At 38.5% G+C, this 12,968-nt stretch overlaps 1 protein-coding gene and 1 long non-coding RNA gene across 2 annotated transcripts; one reads left to right on the top strand and one right to left on the bottom strand.

Moving 5' to 3' along the window:
• Positions 1-769: 769 nt before the first annotated feature.
• LOC144201477 (potassium voltage-gated channel subfamily B member 2-like) lies at positions 770-12,936 on the top strand. The gene is made up of 3 exons (XM_077724149.1): positions 770-1,033; positions 2,262-2,994; positions 9,148-12,936. The coding sequence occupies exons 2-3, from the start codon at positions 2,407-2,409 to the stop codon at positions 11,029-11,031; spliced, it is 2,472 nt and encodes an 823-aa protein (XP_077580275.1). The 5' UTR covers positions 770-1,033; positions 2,262-2,406; the 3' UTR covers positions 11,032-12,936.
• On the bottom strand, positions 5,580-6,452 carry LOC144201479 (uncharacterized). The gene is made up of 3 exons (XR_013327346.1): positions 6,380-6,452; positions 5,850-5,917; positions 5,580-5,793 (listed from the first exon to the last, which is right to left on the bottom strand). It is a non-coding gene; the product is annotated as an uncharacterized LOC144201479 (long non-coding RNA).
• Positions 12,937-12,968: the final 32 nt, after the last annotated feature.

Raw genomic sequence — 12,968 nt, 5'->3', positions numbered from 1 at the left:
AAACAAGAATAACTTAGATCATGAAGGTGAAATTGACAAAGCTGCAATTTTTTTCCCTTCAGTAAATGTAAAGTACAAGGCGAATGACAATTCATGAATATTGTACCTTTGCGTTGGTTGAGACCATAAACAAGATAGTTACTCAAAGAAAATAAAAATGAATATAAATTTCTTGGAACAGTGATAATGGAGTAAATGAACTAAGAAATCAAGATAAAACCACTATACTATCAGGTGGCATGCAGACTTTTGCAATACGCGTAATTAGATCATTATACATTTTTTAAAAGTTGTTTTCCACGATAAACCTATAACTGCAGCCAAAATTGTGTGTGTGTATAATTTTGAGGGTAGAATTAAGGATGCCCGGGCAGAACACGCAAACTCCAAACAGATGGACATGACCTGGATTTAAACCTAGGACCCTAGCACTATGAGGCTGACACGCCAGCCACTCGCGCCACCAGACCGCCTCTTTCAGATTATTATGCAATCAAACTTTTTGTATGACGAAAGCATTGGTCTTTATACGCTGCAACAATGAATGAGAAAATTTTGCATATATTGCATATATAGATGAGCCACTTTGCACAGAGAAACACTGAGGAGCTGTCCGTGGTGCTGTTATTAGGGAAACATTTTATTTCTCTCTCTCGCTCTGTCTCTCACTCTCGCTCTGTCTCTCTTTCTCTCTCTCTCTGTCTCTCTCCCTCTCTCTCTTTCTATCTCCATCTCTCTCTCCGTGATCCGTTTAGTCCTTACACGGGGCTTCCCTTTTCTTTCTATCTATTGGTGTGTGGAGGTTTCCTCCTGTAACTGAGCTCCAAAGGGTCGATGCCACTCTACCTGCACTGTTCAAGCTTGCCTTAACTTTCTGGCCAACATGTGGATATTTGACACTATTACTTGTGTGCTTCAGTTTCACCGATCAGCGCGATGCTAAAAATCTGAGAAAACTAGGCGGTTGCTATGGTGGGACCCCCTGGAAGAAGCAGAGTCCGACGTCAAGAGTTATTCAAATGAATCCATATAGGTAAGCTCTCTTTTTAGTTGTTTATTATTCAAAGGTTTCATTTGAAGCAAATGAATATCTCCATACTGTAAGTACTTTTATCAGGAGTCATTCTTTTGACAGATAAAAATGTATAAAACTACTCTACAATTGCTCTAGTAAACGTTTTATTTATTTATTTGTTAGATTTTAAAATGGAGCTACTCAGGTCTATAATCTCAGGATAAGCCCCAGTCTGCCTAATCTCTTGACGACGAATTAGAAATGAATGCTCTCTCTTTAGACTTTAAGTCCGCATTCGAAAGAAACTTTGCAAAAAAAATATATATATATCTATAATGGACATTTGGACATGAATTAAAAGTTGTTAGGATTATATTTGGTCTTTTTGATTCCATTCAGCAAAAAAATATTGGTAGTAATAAACCTAATTTATAGTTGCTTTGTTATTTAAGAAGCTTGACATTAAATATGTCATAGCATAAGATGTGATCCATACAAATACACAATTACTCACTTTGGTATTGTGCTTTGAATATAGCTTTGTTTATTTTCTCTATACAGCACTGGTAAAATTCAGTAATCTCATTTAAAATCAAATGGTAATGTGTAGCTGTCCACTATAGCCTGTAAAGGCAATGTATATTTTACCTTCATCAGTATTCAACCTTTACCTCATCAATTTACACCCTAAAACATGCAATACAAATTTTGAAATTTCATATTTTTTTAGAACTAGTAAACTGGATCAGATTTTATATTTATAATGTTATAGTTTTGGATGTTTAGATAGTCATGTGTCCTATGAATGTCCCAAGAGAAGATAGACAGACTATTATTAACTTGGTCAGACTTGAGTTAGGGCAGACGAAGCCTAATGCCCCCGGTAGGATTTGTGCTACAGCATTATACAATCAGATAACAGGTCCCACTGTCAAAGGACATCTAAAGGCAGTATACTATATACCTACGTCTTAGTGCTCCACCCATAAAAAGGCACAGTTAATCTTTTCTAGAACAAGCATTTTAAATCATTTTCATTCCAGATAATGTTTATGGGTCTAGCTTCTTGTGTTATTTCCAACTAAAATGTTTCTTCACCCTCTGTTATTGTCATATGAATTCCCCTTGAGAACAAACTTTAGCTAGTATTATGCCCGAGGCCAAATCTGAATGATTAAAACTCAATTGGGAACGTCATAATGATTTCACCTCGTGTTTGAATAATATACCTTGTTTTCCCTTCTAGCCATGGATTTAACCAGAGGTTCTACTATCTGAAAACAGCTGGGTGAGCTCGGTGGGCCCAAGCCACATTGTGCCCACCAGCCACCAGAAAATCAACCGAACCAGTAGAGGTCACGAGCATTAGCTTGAGTTCATCTTGCACAAACATGGCAGACAAAGTGCTGTACAGCACTCCCAAAATCACCAATCGGCCCCCTGTGGTTCCAGTGCTGCCCCCGGAACCCATCGACATCATCCGCGTCAAGGCCCGATGTCGGAGGGTCCGGCTCAATGTCGGAGGGTTAACGCATGAAGTTTTATGGCGCACGTTGGATCGCCTACCCAGAACCCGTCTGGGCCGGCTAAGAGACTGTAACACACACGAGTCTTTACTGGAGGTCTGCGATGACTACAGCCTCTCCGAGAATGAATATTTCTTCGACCGCCATCCCGTGGCCTTCTCTTCCATTCTCAACTTCTACAGGACTGGAAAACTGCACATGATGGAAGAGATGTGCGCCCTGTCTTTTGGCCAAGAGCTGGACTATTGGGGTATCGATGAGATATACCTGGAGTCCTGCTGCCAGGCGCGCTATCATCAGAAGAAAGAGCAGATGAACGAGGAGCTGAGGAGGGAAGCCGAGACCCTGAGAGAGAAGGAAGGGGAGGTAGAAGAGGAGCTGGGATGCTGTCCTGAGCAGAGGCAGAAGCTGTGGGATCTCCTGGAAAAACCAAGTTCATCTGTGGCAGCCAAGGTAATGAAAGTTCTCTCGAGTAAAGGGCTATTTTTGTCAAAGTAGTTCAAATTCTATACTTACATCTTTTTTTTTGTCTAACGCGAGCGAACATGAAATTTAAAAAAAAGGTAGTCCTCAATATAACAATGATAACTACAGAAATCAGCGTATAATTACTGTTTTCCACCTCGTTTATTAGATTAGATTAGTACTTTATTTTATACCATATTTGGGAATTTTCTTTGGTTGCAGTAGCAAGACAGACACGTAAGACATTGTAGACCTCGGTAAAAAAAATCAATAATAATAATTATATATCAATTATAATTGAAATGAAAAAAAAGAATATATACTGTTTTTAATCCAAAACAAAAATATAATAATTAGAGTACTCACTATTTTCCTCCTTTTAAGTAAAAAAAAGTAAATAAAAATATCAAAATAAATAAACATATAAATAAATACATAAATATATTCTTATTTAAATAAATAAATATATTATTATTTAAATAAATAAATATATTATTATTTAAATAAATAAATATATTATTATATGAATACATTAATATATTATTATTTAAATAAATACATTATTATATTATTATTTAAATAAATACATATTTACTATATTTTCATTTTCTAATGAAAAATAAATGAACCTTTTTTTCCACAATACTTTGTCTCCCCCTGGGTTTTTTTGTATTATAAAAAATATTTATAATAAGTATAATTGGCGATTCACAATCAATTGGCTGTTGAATAGTCATTGCAGCTCCAGTTGGTAAAAATAATGGAAAATAGTGGGGTTTGCATGGGTTTTCTCCGGGTACTCTAGTTTCCTCCCACATTCCAAAACCCTGCATGGCAGGTGGGTTGAACATTGTAAATTGCCCATAGGTATGAGTGTGAGCGTGAATGGTTGTCCGTCTCCTCGTGCCCTGTGATTGGATGGAGTTCAACGACAGACTGTGTGGAGTGCAAAGTCTGTGGGTGGACCGGAAGCGCCAAACTAGAGTCAATTGCAAAAGCAGATTAAACTGTTTGTCCTAGGCGCTGCTAAACACTCTCAAGGAGTAAATCATGTATTGGCACGAAGAATTCTTAGATTATATTCTCATTCTTTGGAACTAGAGAGTGGCATTTCCAGTCATGATAGGGGAAAAAAAAATATTTTAAGAAAATGCTAATTAGTTAATGGAAAAATCTCAATCTGAAAGAGATGCAGCACTGTACAGTGTCATTTTCATGAGAACTGTATTTTTTACCTTAATGTTTAGCCCCTCCCCCCAAAAAAGGTTACCGTTACATAATTTCATATTTTTTTTATTCTCAAGTTCAGATTCAACAATGTGAAGGAGTTGCTAAAACATTTTAATTCATGGTTATGTATTAGATTTTTTATTTGTAGTTTTATATGATCATTGATCAACCCTGTCTGTTAAGACTGGCCCTCTAATTGCATAGGTTTTTTTTTTAATTCAATAACTTTAGTTTATAAATAAGTTTAACTTGCTCATTATGAGAAGCGTAGAACGATGCATGCGTAAGTTTAGCTGCAAACTTTGCCATTTCTAATTATAACAGAGATCTATGTGACTATTTTAGAAGTGTGGGGTCAGCAGGAGGGAAGCTTCTTAGGCCACGTCGCAATGACATGGCCTGTGTGTCATTCAACTCTTAGCCAATAAGAGAACAGAGAACAGCTGATAAGACACAAGTATTAAGCGGAACAGACACAAACATACAAACACACGCACGCATTTACAACAAAAAAAAAAACTAGTCAATTCGCAGTACATTTTTCAACAGCCAAGATTATATTCATGTACATAAACTTTTTATATGCATTTGATGAAATATATTGTTGTCTCAATATCCACAATCAGGAAATATTCAAATTACAAACTGTCATCTTTATTTACAATACAGTCATTTTCATCTACGTTTTGTCAAGAAACCCCCCCAAAAAATGTCAATATCTAATTCAAGTTGCAGGTCATGTGATGTAAAAATAAGTCATTTCATGCTTCTAATTTTATGATTTTATTTCTCCCAAGATGACTCCAATATTTTATTATTACCCAAAATGCTCTTTGGTGGTCACACAGAATTTAAATCACCAATGGTTGATACCCATAAAAGCAAACAAAGTCCAGTTTATGTTGCATTAAAAATATGCAACAAAACGACTTTAATCTGATAATATTGCAATTTGAATCTTAGAATAGAGTTATTATTTGTCATATTACATTTCTAATCTTTTATCATTAATCGCAGCCACCCATTGGTACAGTGGTTATTCTGCCTGACTTTAGTGTGGGGGTTCTGGGTATGATTCCCACACATTAGCAGTGTGATTGTGAGCTCGAGTGGTTGTTTGTTACATTGTTCCCTGCGATTGGCTGGCAAGCAAATTAGGGATTCCCTCGCCTCGTGGTCGGTTGGGATAGGCTCCAGCACCCCCCTCCCCCCAAACCCCGTTGGGAAACTCAATTTTAAATTATCCAAAGTTTGGCTTTTCCTATGAAGCTTAGCTGAAGTGAATCTATTGCACCAATTATTTGGCACTCTTTTTCAGTCAGATGCCACTGTTTGGGTTTGGAAGTACTCAGGAGAGAGCTAGAAATTCTGGCTTTGCAAATGTTGTGAGCAAATTGCTTCCTTTCAAATCACTCAACAATTGGATCCGTTTTCAAAACATGGGCCTGATAGTAGTTTTTCACTCCCTGACTGCAGTTTTGCACCAGTTTGAAATCCTTGAAGACTGTCAGATTGGCTTCAAGGCAAAGTGCAGTTTGTGCTCTCCATAGCAAAATTCTGAAAACAGCATCTGTTGTTGACAAACCGCACAACAAAAAGCCCAGAGGCCCTACCTCCACTGCAGTTTAGGGAAGATAACTTCTTTCCTGGTGGCAATTTTGCAACACTGCTCCAGTGTCATCTGGCGGTAAATGGGCAATTGTTACAAAAAGGTTGTCAAATGCCAGTGGCTTTGCATCTGTCAGAATGAAACATGATTAGTAAAATGGAAATATAAAAAAAAACTGTGAAGTTTTGGACACTATGTATTCAGTTGTGGTGTAATTCACTTGCCATACTTTTATGAACAAACATATAAGTGCAGTTCACTATATATATATATATATATATATATATATATATATATATATATATATATATATATATATATATATATATATATATATATATATATATATATATATATATATATATATATATATATATATATATATATATATATATATATATATATATATATATATATATATATATATATATATATATCATTATTATCAGTTTGTGGGAAGCGGCACGGTGGATCGAGTGGTTAGTGCGTTGGCCTCACAGCTCTGGGGTGCTGGGTCCAAATCTATGTTCTCACCGGGCCTGCTTGGGTTTTCTCTGGGTAGTCCGATTTCCTCCCACATTCCAAAAACATGCATGGTGGGATGATTGGACACTCTAAATTGCCACTAAGTATGGGTGTGAGTGTTCATGGTTGTCCGTCTCCTTGTGCCCTGCGATTGGCTGGACACCGATTCAGGGTGTCCCCCGCCTCTGGCCCTGAGTCAGCAGGGATAGGCTCCAGCACCCTTGCGACCCTAATGAAGATAAAGCGGTTCAGAAAATGAATGAATACATATACATTCATTATCAAGTCAGATGAATATAAACTAAACTAGTAATAGTATACCCTATATATTTTAGTATAGATCAGGGGTTGCCAAGTCCGGTCCTCGAGAGCTCCTACCCAGTCTGTCCCTCCACCAACACACCTGAATCTAATTATCGGGGTCGGTATGACACTTCTGGACAACTTGCTGATGAGTTGATCATTTGAGGAAAACAGACTGGATAGGGGCTCTCAAGGACTGAACTTGGCAACCCCTGATCTATACTATAATATATAGGGTATTCTATTATTAGTTTAGTTAGGGTTAGGTTTGGGAGTAAGTTTAGGGTTAGGTTTAGGGTTAGGTTTAGAGTTAGGGTTAGGGTTAGAGTTAGGGTTAGAGTTAGGGTTAGAGTTAGGGTTAGAGTTAGGGTTAGAGTTAGGGTTAGGGTTAGAGTTAGGCGCGGGGGTTGCCAAGTTCGGTTCTTCGAGAGCCCCTATCCAGTCTTTTTTCCATGTTTTCCTCCACCAACACACCTGGCTCAAATAATCAGAATCGGTATGAAGCTTTTGGAAAGCTTGCTGATGAGTATGTCATTTTATTCAGGTCTGGTAGAGGAGGGAGCTATGGAAAACAGATAGGGGCTCTCGAGGACCGGACTTGGCCACCCCTGGTATAGATAAACAATTTGATGATTAAATTGTGTCTTTGATTAATCCTTAGCTCTTCTCAGGAATATATACATATTTTTACACGTAAGAAGAGCACAGATTTCTAGTATTTCATCAACAGAAGTAGCCCTTTTAAACGAGCATCTACAAAATGCTCCAATGCACAACACAGTTTTTTTTAATTCAGGTGCTTCTAAATTGCATTTGCTACAGCTGCAATGCAGCATCTTGATTTGGAATGTGGTCAAATTCAAAATCTAGTACTGCTCTTATTCTGATTTTTTTTTAATTAAAAAATGAGCTTCAGCATGTACTAGTAAGAGATTTTGGGCAATTTCATGCTGCTGACTTTGTAGCAACACACATGCCTTTCCAGCAGATGAGAAGTGTTTAAAGTGGAAAGAGTAGACTACATTACGAACCATAATCCCCTAGAGCAGGGGTCACCAACTCCAGTCCTGAAGGGCACCTATCCAGTCTGTGTTTCACAACTCCCTCCTACAAGAGATCTGAATCAAATAATCAGGATCTTCATTAAGCTTCTGGACAGCTTGCTCATGAGTTGATCATTTGATTCAGGTGTTTTTAGAGGAGGGAAATATAGAAATCAGACTGGATAGGGACGACCAGAGTTTGTGACCCGTGCCATAAGGAAACTTTAAAATGTACTGCGAATTGGATACAGAATGGAGTATTATTAACGTGAATGACAAATTTGAGTTAGAACGGATAAGTATGATATTTTATAAAAGAAGACAAATTCTTTCATTCAATCATTCATAATGGTGCTGGTATGAAAGCTATTGAAAATCTTCGCAACGTTTGAAAGAAAAAGTTTTAGTATATTGGCTTCATTATCAAAATTTATGGATATAAATCTTACCATGTGTAAGTCTTGTTCTACAGGACTCGAACATCTATAGTATTTTTTTAAATCAATGATTATGTTGTTATTATTATTATGTTTTTATACTTCCTTTCTTCTGTCATACAATTTAAGATTTCATGTCTAGAATTAGGTGTGTTTTTTTTATGTCACAATTTAAATGTTCGCCTTAGTTATGTTGACATTGTGTAATTTAGTTTAGTCCATGGAAAGGACTTAATATTTTGAAGATAATGAGCATTGGGTGAAATTGTGTTCTGTGGTAGTTTTTTACTGTCACTATTGTTAAAAATATTTTATTTTAAATAAACTCACAAAACCTTGAAAAAGCAACAGTGACATTGAGAACGACCAAGCCAACTCTGATGAGCAACATTTTAAATGTAATCATTTCTCATGATTCTAATTATTGTGTATCTTGCTATTTTGCAATATCTCCTAGCAAATGTGATTCTTCCTGTCAGTGTAGGAAAGAATGAGTAACCACTTCTAACAGCTCTCTATCCTCTCTATAGATAGCAATGCAATCCTATTACAATTATCCTGAAATGTCCTAGCAAAGGCTGCAGAGAGAGACTACGCAAGCTTATGGCTCCACACACTGTTTTACCTGGAGTTCATTTGAACAGTTTACCTTTGTATAGCTCAATGTGAGATGTCTTTTCCATAATGTCAACTGCTTTAAAGTGGTATGGTTACATTAAAAGAGGTACTAAATACATAGCTATTCACAAAGGGAATTTTACAAAAGGCCATGAGATGGAGTTGGAAAATATGAAGTTGTCAAGGAAGTGAGCTGTATCTACATATTTGCGTTTCAATGTCAAGAGATAATTTAGCACAGATTTCATGCTAAGGCCTCCACTCTAAATGGCCTCCCACCCTCCAAATTGAATTGTATCAGAGAGATAATATAAACACAGAAAAAGCAATATTGAACCACTGGAGAGTAATTGACTGTCTTCCATTTGTCTTCCAGATCCTGGCTATGATCTCCATCTTGTTCATTGTCATTTCCACAATTTCCTTGTCACTCAACACTTTGCCGGAGCTGCAAGTTGTGGATGAATTTGGCCAATTTAACGACAACCCAAATTTAGCTCACGTGGAGGCAGTGTGCATCGCCTGGTTTACTATGGAGTACCTGTTGCGCCTGCTGTCAGCACCTAATAAGTGGGATTTCATCAAAGCGCCACTCAATATCATTGATTTGCTGGCTATATTGCCTTATTACGTGACTCTCTGCCTCACTGAATCTAACAAGAATGTAATGCAGTTCCAGAATGTCCGCCGTGTGGTCCAGATTTTCCGAATAATGAGGATTCTGAGGATATTAAAGCTGGCTAGGCACTCCACGGGACTCCAGTCTTTGGGCTTCACTTTGCGAAGGAGCTACAACGAATTAGGTTTACTAATTCTCTTCCTAGCCATGGGCATTATGATCTTTTCTAGCTTGGTATTCTTTGCCGAGAAAGATGAGGATTCCACCAAGTTTACAAGCATACCTGCGTCTTTCTGGTGGGCTACGATCACAATGACCACAGTTGGTTACGGAGACATCTACCCGCAAACCTTGCTGGGGAAGATTGTCGGAGGGCTCTGCTGCATAGCCGGTGTGTTGGTCATCGCCCTTCCCATCCCGATCATTGTCAACAACTTCTCGGAGTTTTATCGAGAACAGAAGAGGCAGGAGAAGGCCATCAAGAGGAGGGAAGCTCTTGAAAGAGCCAAGAAAAGTGGAAGCATTGTTTCGATCAATCTCAAAGAGGCTTTCGCACGTAACATGGAACTCACAGACGTGCTGATCGAAAAGAAAGACGATAGTAAGTGCCCAGTGGACAATCACTTATCACCTAGTCGCTGGAGTTACCATAAACGATACTCCAATGTAGATTTGGGCAGCCCCAGCCAGTCCAAATCTCTTTACCAAGAATTGGCTCGAGTAGGCTCACCTGACCATTCCATGCCCTTGAGCAACAAAGGCAGCCCTCAACACCCTGGTATCAAGACGGGAGAATGTACTTATGACAAGTCGGGTACTTTGCCGCAGAAACAAGTCAAACTTATAGAAGAAGAGATGGAGATGAATATTTTGCCTACTATCCCGAGCCAACAAACTTCACCTGCCAGGGGTGCACGAATAAGCCGCCAAGACGACTTTTCTGGAGAAAGAGGAGAAAAAAGTTGTCTGATTCCCAATATCGGAGCTAGTCTTTGTGGAAGACAAATACGGGCACCCCCTCCCTTGGATCTAAGACATATTAGCGCATTGGAGATAAATAAGATCACTGACAGCACCCAGCAAGAGAATTTACCAAAAGCGGGGCTGTATAAGTTTGTGTCCAGCCCTAATGTGAATACAACAGTAGACAGCACCTCCACAGAATGTCAGGTTGACCTTATTGGAACTCAGGATGATGTGCTTAAGGCGGTAACGACACCTGCGGACACCTCAGCCAAGCTTGCCGAGCGACTGTCGGACGACAGAGTTTCCAGATTTCCTTCACGGCTCAGCTCCGCCACGCAAGACGCTAAGTCTCCACTGGCTCTGCTACAATCTCCATCTCCGCTCGGCCAATCTGCGAGTCCGAGCAACTCACAGGGGGAAGGCGAGGGCTCATCGGCCAAAAGATTAGAAGGTGAAGGGCAGCTCACAGGCTTAAGCCACCAGAGAAAGAATCACATGGAGAGGTCCGCTGCAAGCTGCACTAGCCCTTTACCCAAGGCTAACCTGCTCAATTGCACTCAGGAGGCGGCATCTACGGAGACAGGGGGAAGAGAGATGACACCTCGGGGTGGTGAGAGGCAAGAAAACCACATCATTCGTGGAGGTCTGCCGTCGTCCAACGAAACTAGCATGTGAGCGGGGCTTAATTCCCCTACTGGGAGTTAACAGAGCACCAAAGAAGGGATGAACTCATGTCCTAGCCCCCCTTGAACTCCCTTTCTATTGGCTCTAGCATCTCCTGGTTGTATCTCTAGACGAGGAAGTACCGCGAGACATTCGTGTATCCTGCCAGTGTACGATTTAAAGAACATTATCATATGACAGATTTAGATTTCTATTTACATAAACACTTTCAAAACACTTCATCATTTCAACCCAAGTTGAGTCTGTATGTTTAAATGAATGAAGCTATGGTATTGATGCATGTTGTATGTTTACTTGCAAGTTTAAAGAGTATTTAATATGTAGCCCCATTTTCTTGAATGTCCTAAAATACATTATGGATAGGGAATAGGATTTGTTCAAATCCTCACACACATTCTCCTCTTGAGAAAATGGATGATTACAGATGTGCGATCGAAGACTAAAAAAATATATTGGAAAGTGCATAAGCTGCAAAGTGTAATTGGAGCGAGTCATTAGAGTCCCAAGTCTGAGATTCCGGTCATGAAGAGTGTCATGACAAATCAAAGGGGGCCTTGACACATTCCAGAAACGAGACATTTGCCCATCCCTTACTGACTTGGAAGTAAGCACAGTTGTGCATGCACATAAACATTTTGGTCTCTGTGAGACTTATAATCTAATCATGGTAATTGTACATTTGCCATCGTTGTCATGTTAGTTTTTGGGTTACCCTTTTAATCACTGACATCTGAAATACTACAACATCCAAAGTGTGTTGGCCAAGAAACAAAAAATATAAACGGTTAATTTGTTCCCTCAACATTTGCTTCAACGCAAACATTAATATATACTGTCTTTTTTTTTTTTTGGTGTTATTTCGTCTCATTTTAAAATACTGATAGCAGAGTTGATCCGAGGTGCTAACCAAGGCTACACCCTGCAGCACGATATTAATATGTTGTTATGTGAATGTGTGTTTAAATGTGTGTTATTTTACCCTGAAAGACTTCCACTGCAGGATATCCGTGCGACATTTAAATGATGGTATGTGCAAATTTCATGAATAGTATTAGATTTGTTGCACACCAAAAAAAAAATGGCTGACATACCATTATCAGATTTACTTGCATGGGACTGTAAATACAAACCCAGTGTATGTAGCTTGGCATGTCTTTTTTTTCCTGTTAAACTGTATTTTTATAAGACACTGGCGCTGTGTTTTCTCGTTGACATCTAGTGCCTTTTCATAAATAGAAAATTTATGAGAAGGTGGAAGAAAAGATGTACAGTAAGCAGAATTATTGTGTTTCTTTTTCTTGTTCAATGGGTACATTAGGCTGATATGCAAATCCATCTGATTTGGTCTGACTTGGTTTCACAGAACTTTACATAACCTCATCATGGCTCTTCTAGTAACATCGCTTACAGTTTGAACCTCTCTGTGCCGCAGTTTCATCTTGATTTGCTCTGAGTTTGCCAATAAGTAAATTTTCTCTGGGAGAGTACAATCCATTTCACCTTCCCTGTGGATCTTAAGTATGAATGTCAATGCATGACAGGATCTAGAAGCAACTTAAATAGCTTTGAATTACACCCTACAATGTTTGAGAAGTTTAATCATGATATCGGGAATTACGTTGAGCGAAGACCCCAAAATATACTTAAAAAGATGGGGCAGTGTATTTTCATGTAATTGTACAGTTGACTATGAAATTCTTGCTGTAGTCTTGTCTAGAAAGACAAACTTGTATGCAACCTCATCATTAATACACACACTGTATTGCTGTATTGTATCGCTGTCATAATCTCAGCATTGGAAATAGCCTACAAACCTTGTGGGGAAAATCATCATGTCTGTTTTCCAACTATTATTGTTTAGTGAGGTTCAAATTCGTCTATCTACTTTCACAAAATGTAACAAATACCTAGTGTTTAGTGACTTTTCA

The sequence above is a fragment of the Stigmatopora nigra genome, chromosome 9 (genome assembly GCF_051989575.1).
Source record: "Stigmatopora nigra isolate UIUO_SnigA chromosome 9, RoL_Snig_1.1, whole genome shotgun sequence".
In the NCBI taxonomy this organism is placed as follows: domain Eukaryota; kingdom Metazoa; phylum Chordata; class Actinopteri; order Syngnathiformes; family Syngnathidae; genus Stigmatopora; species Stigmatopora nigra.
Note: the sequence above shows the minus strand (reverse complement) of the source record. Positions and strands in the feature narration are given on the sequence as shown.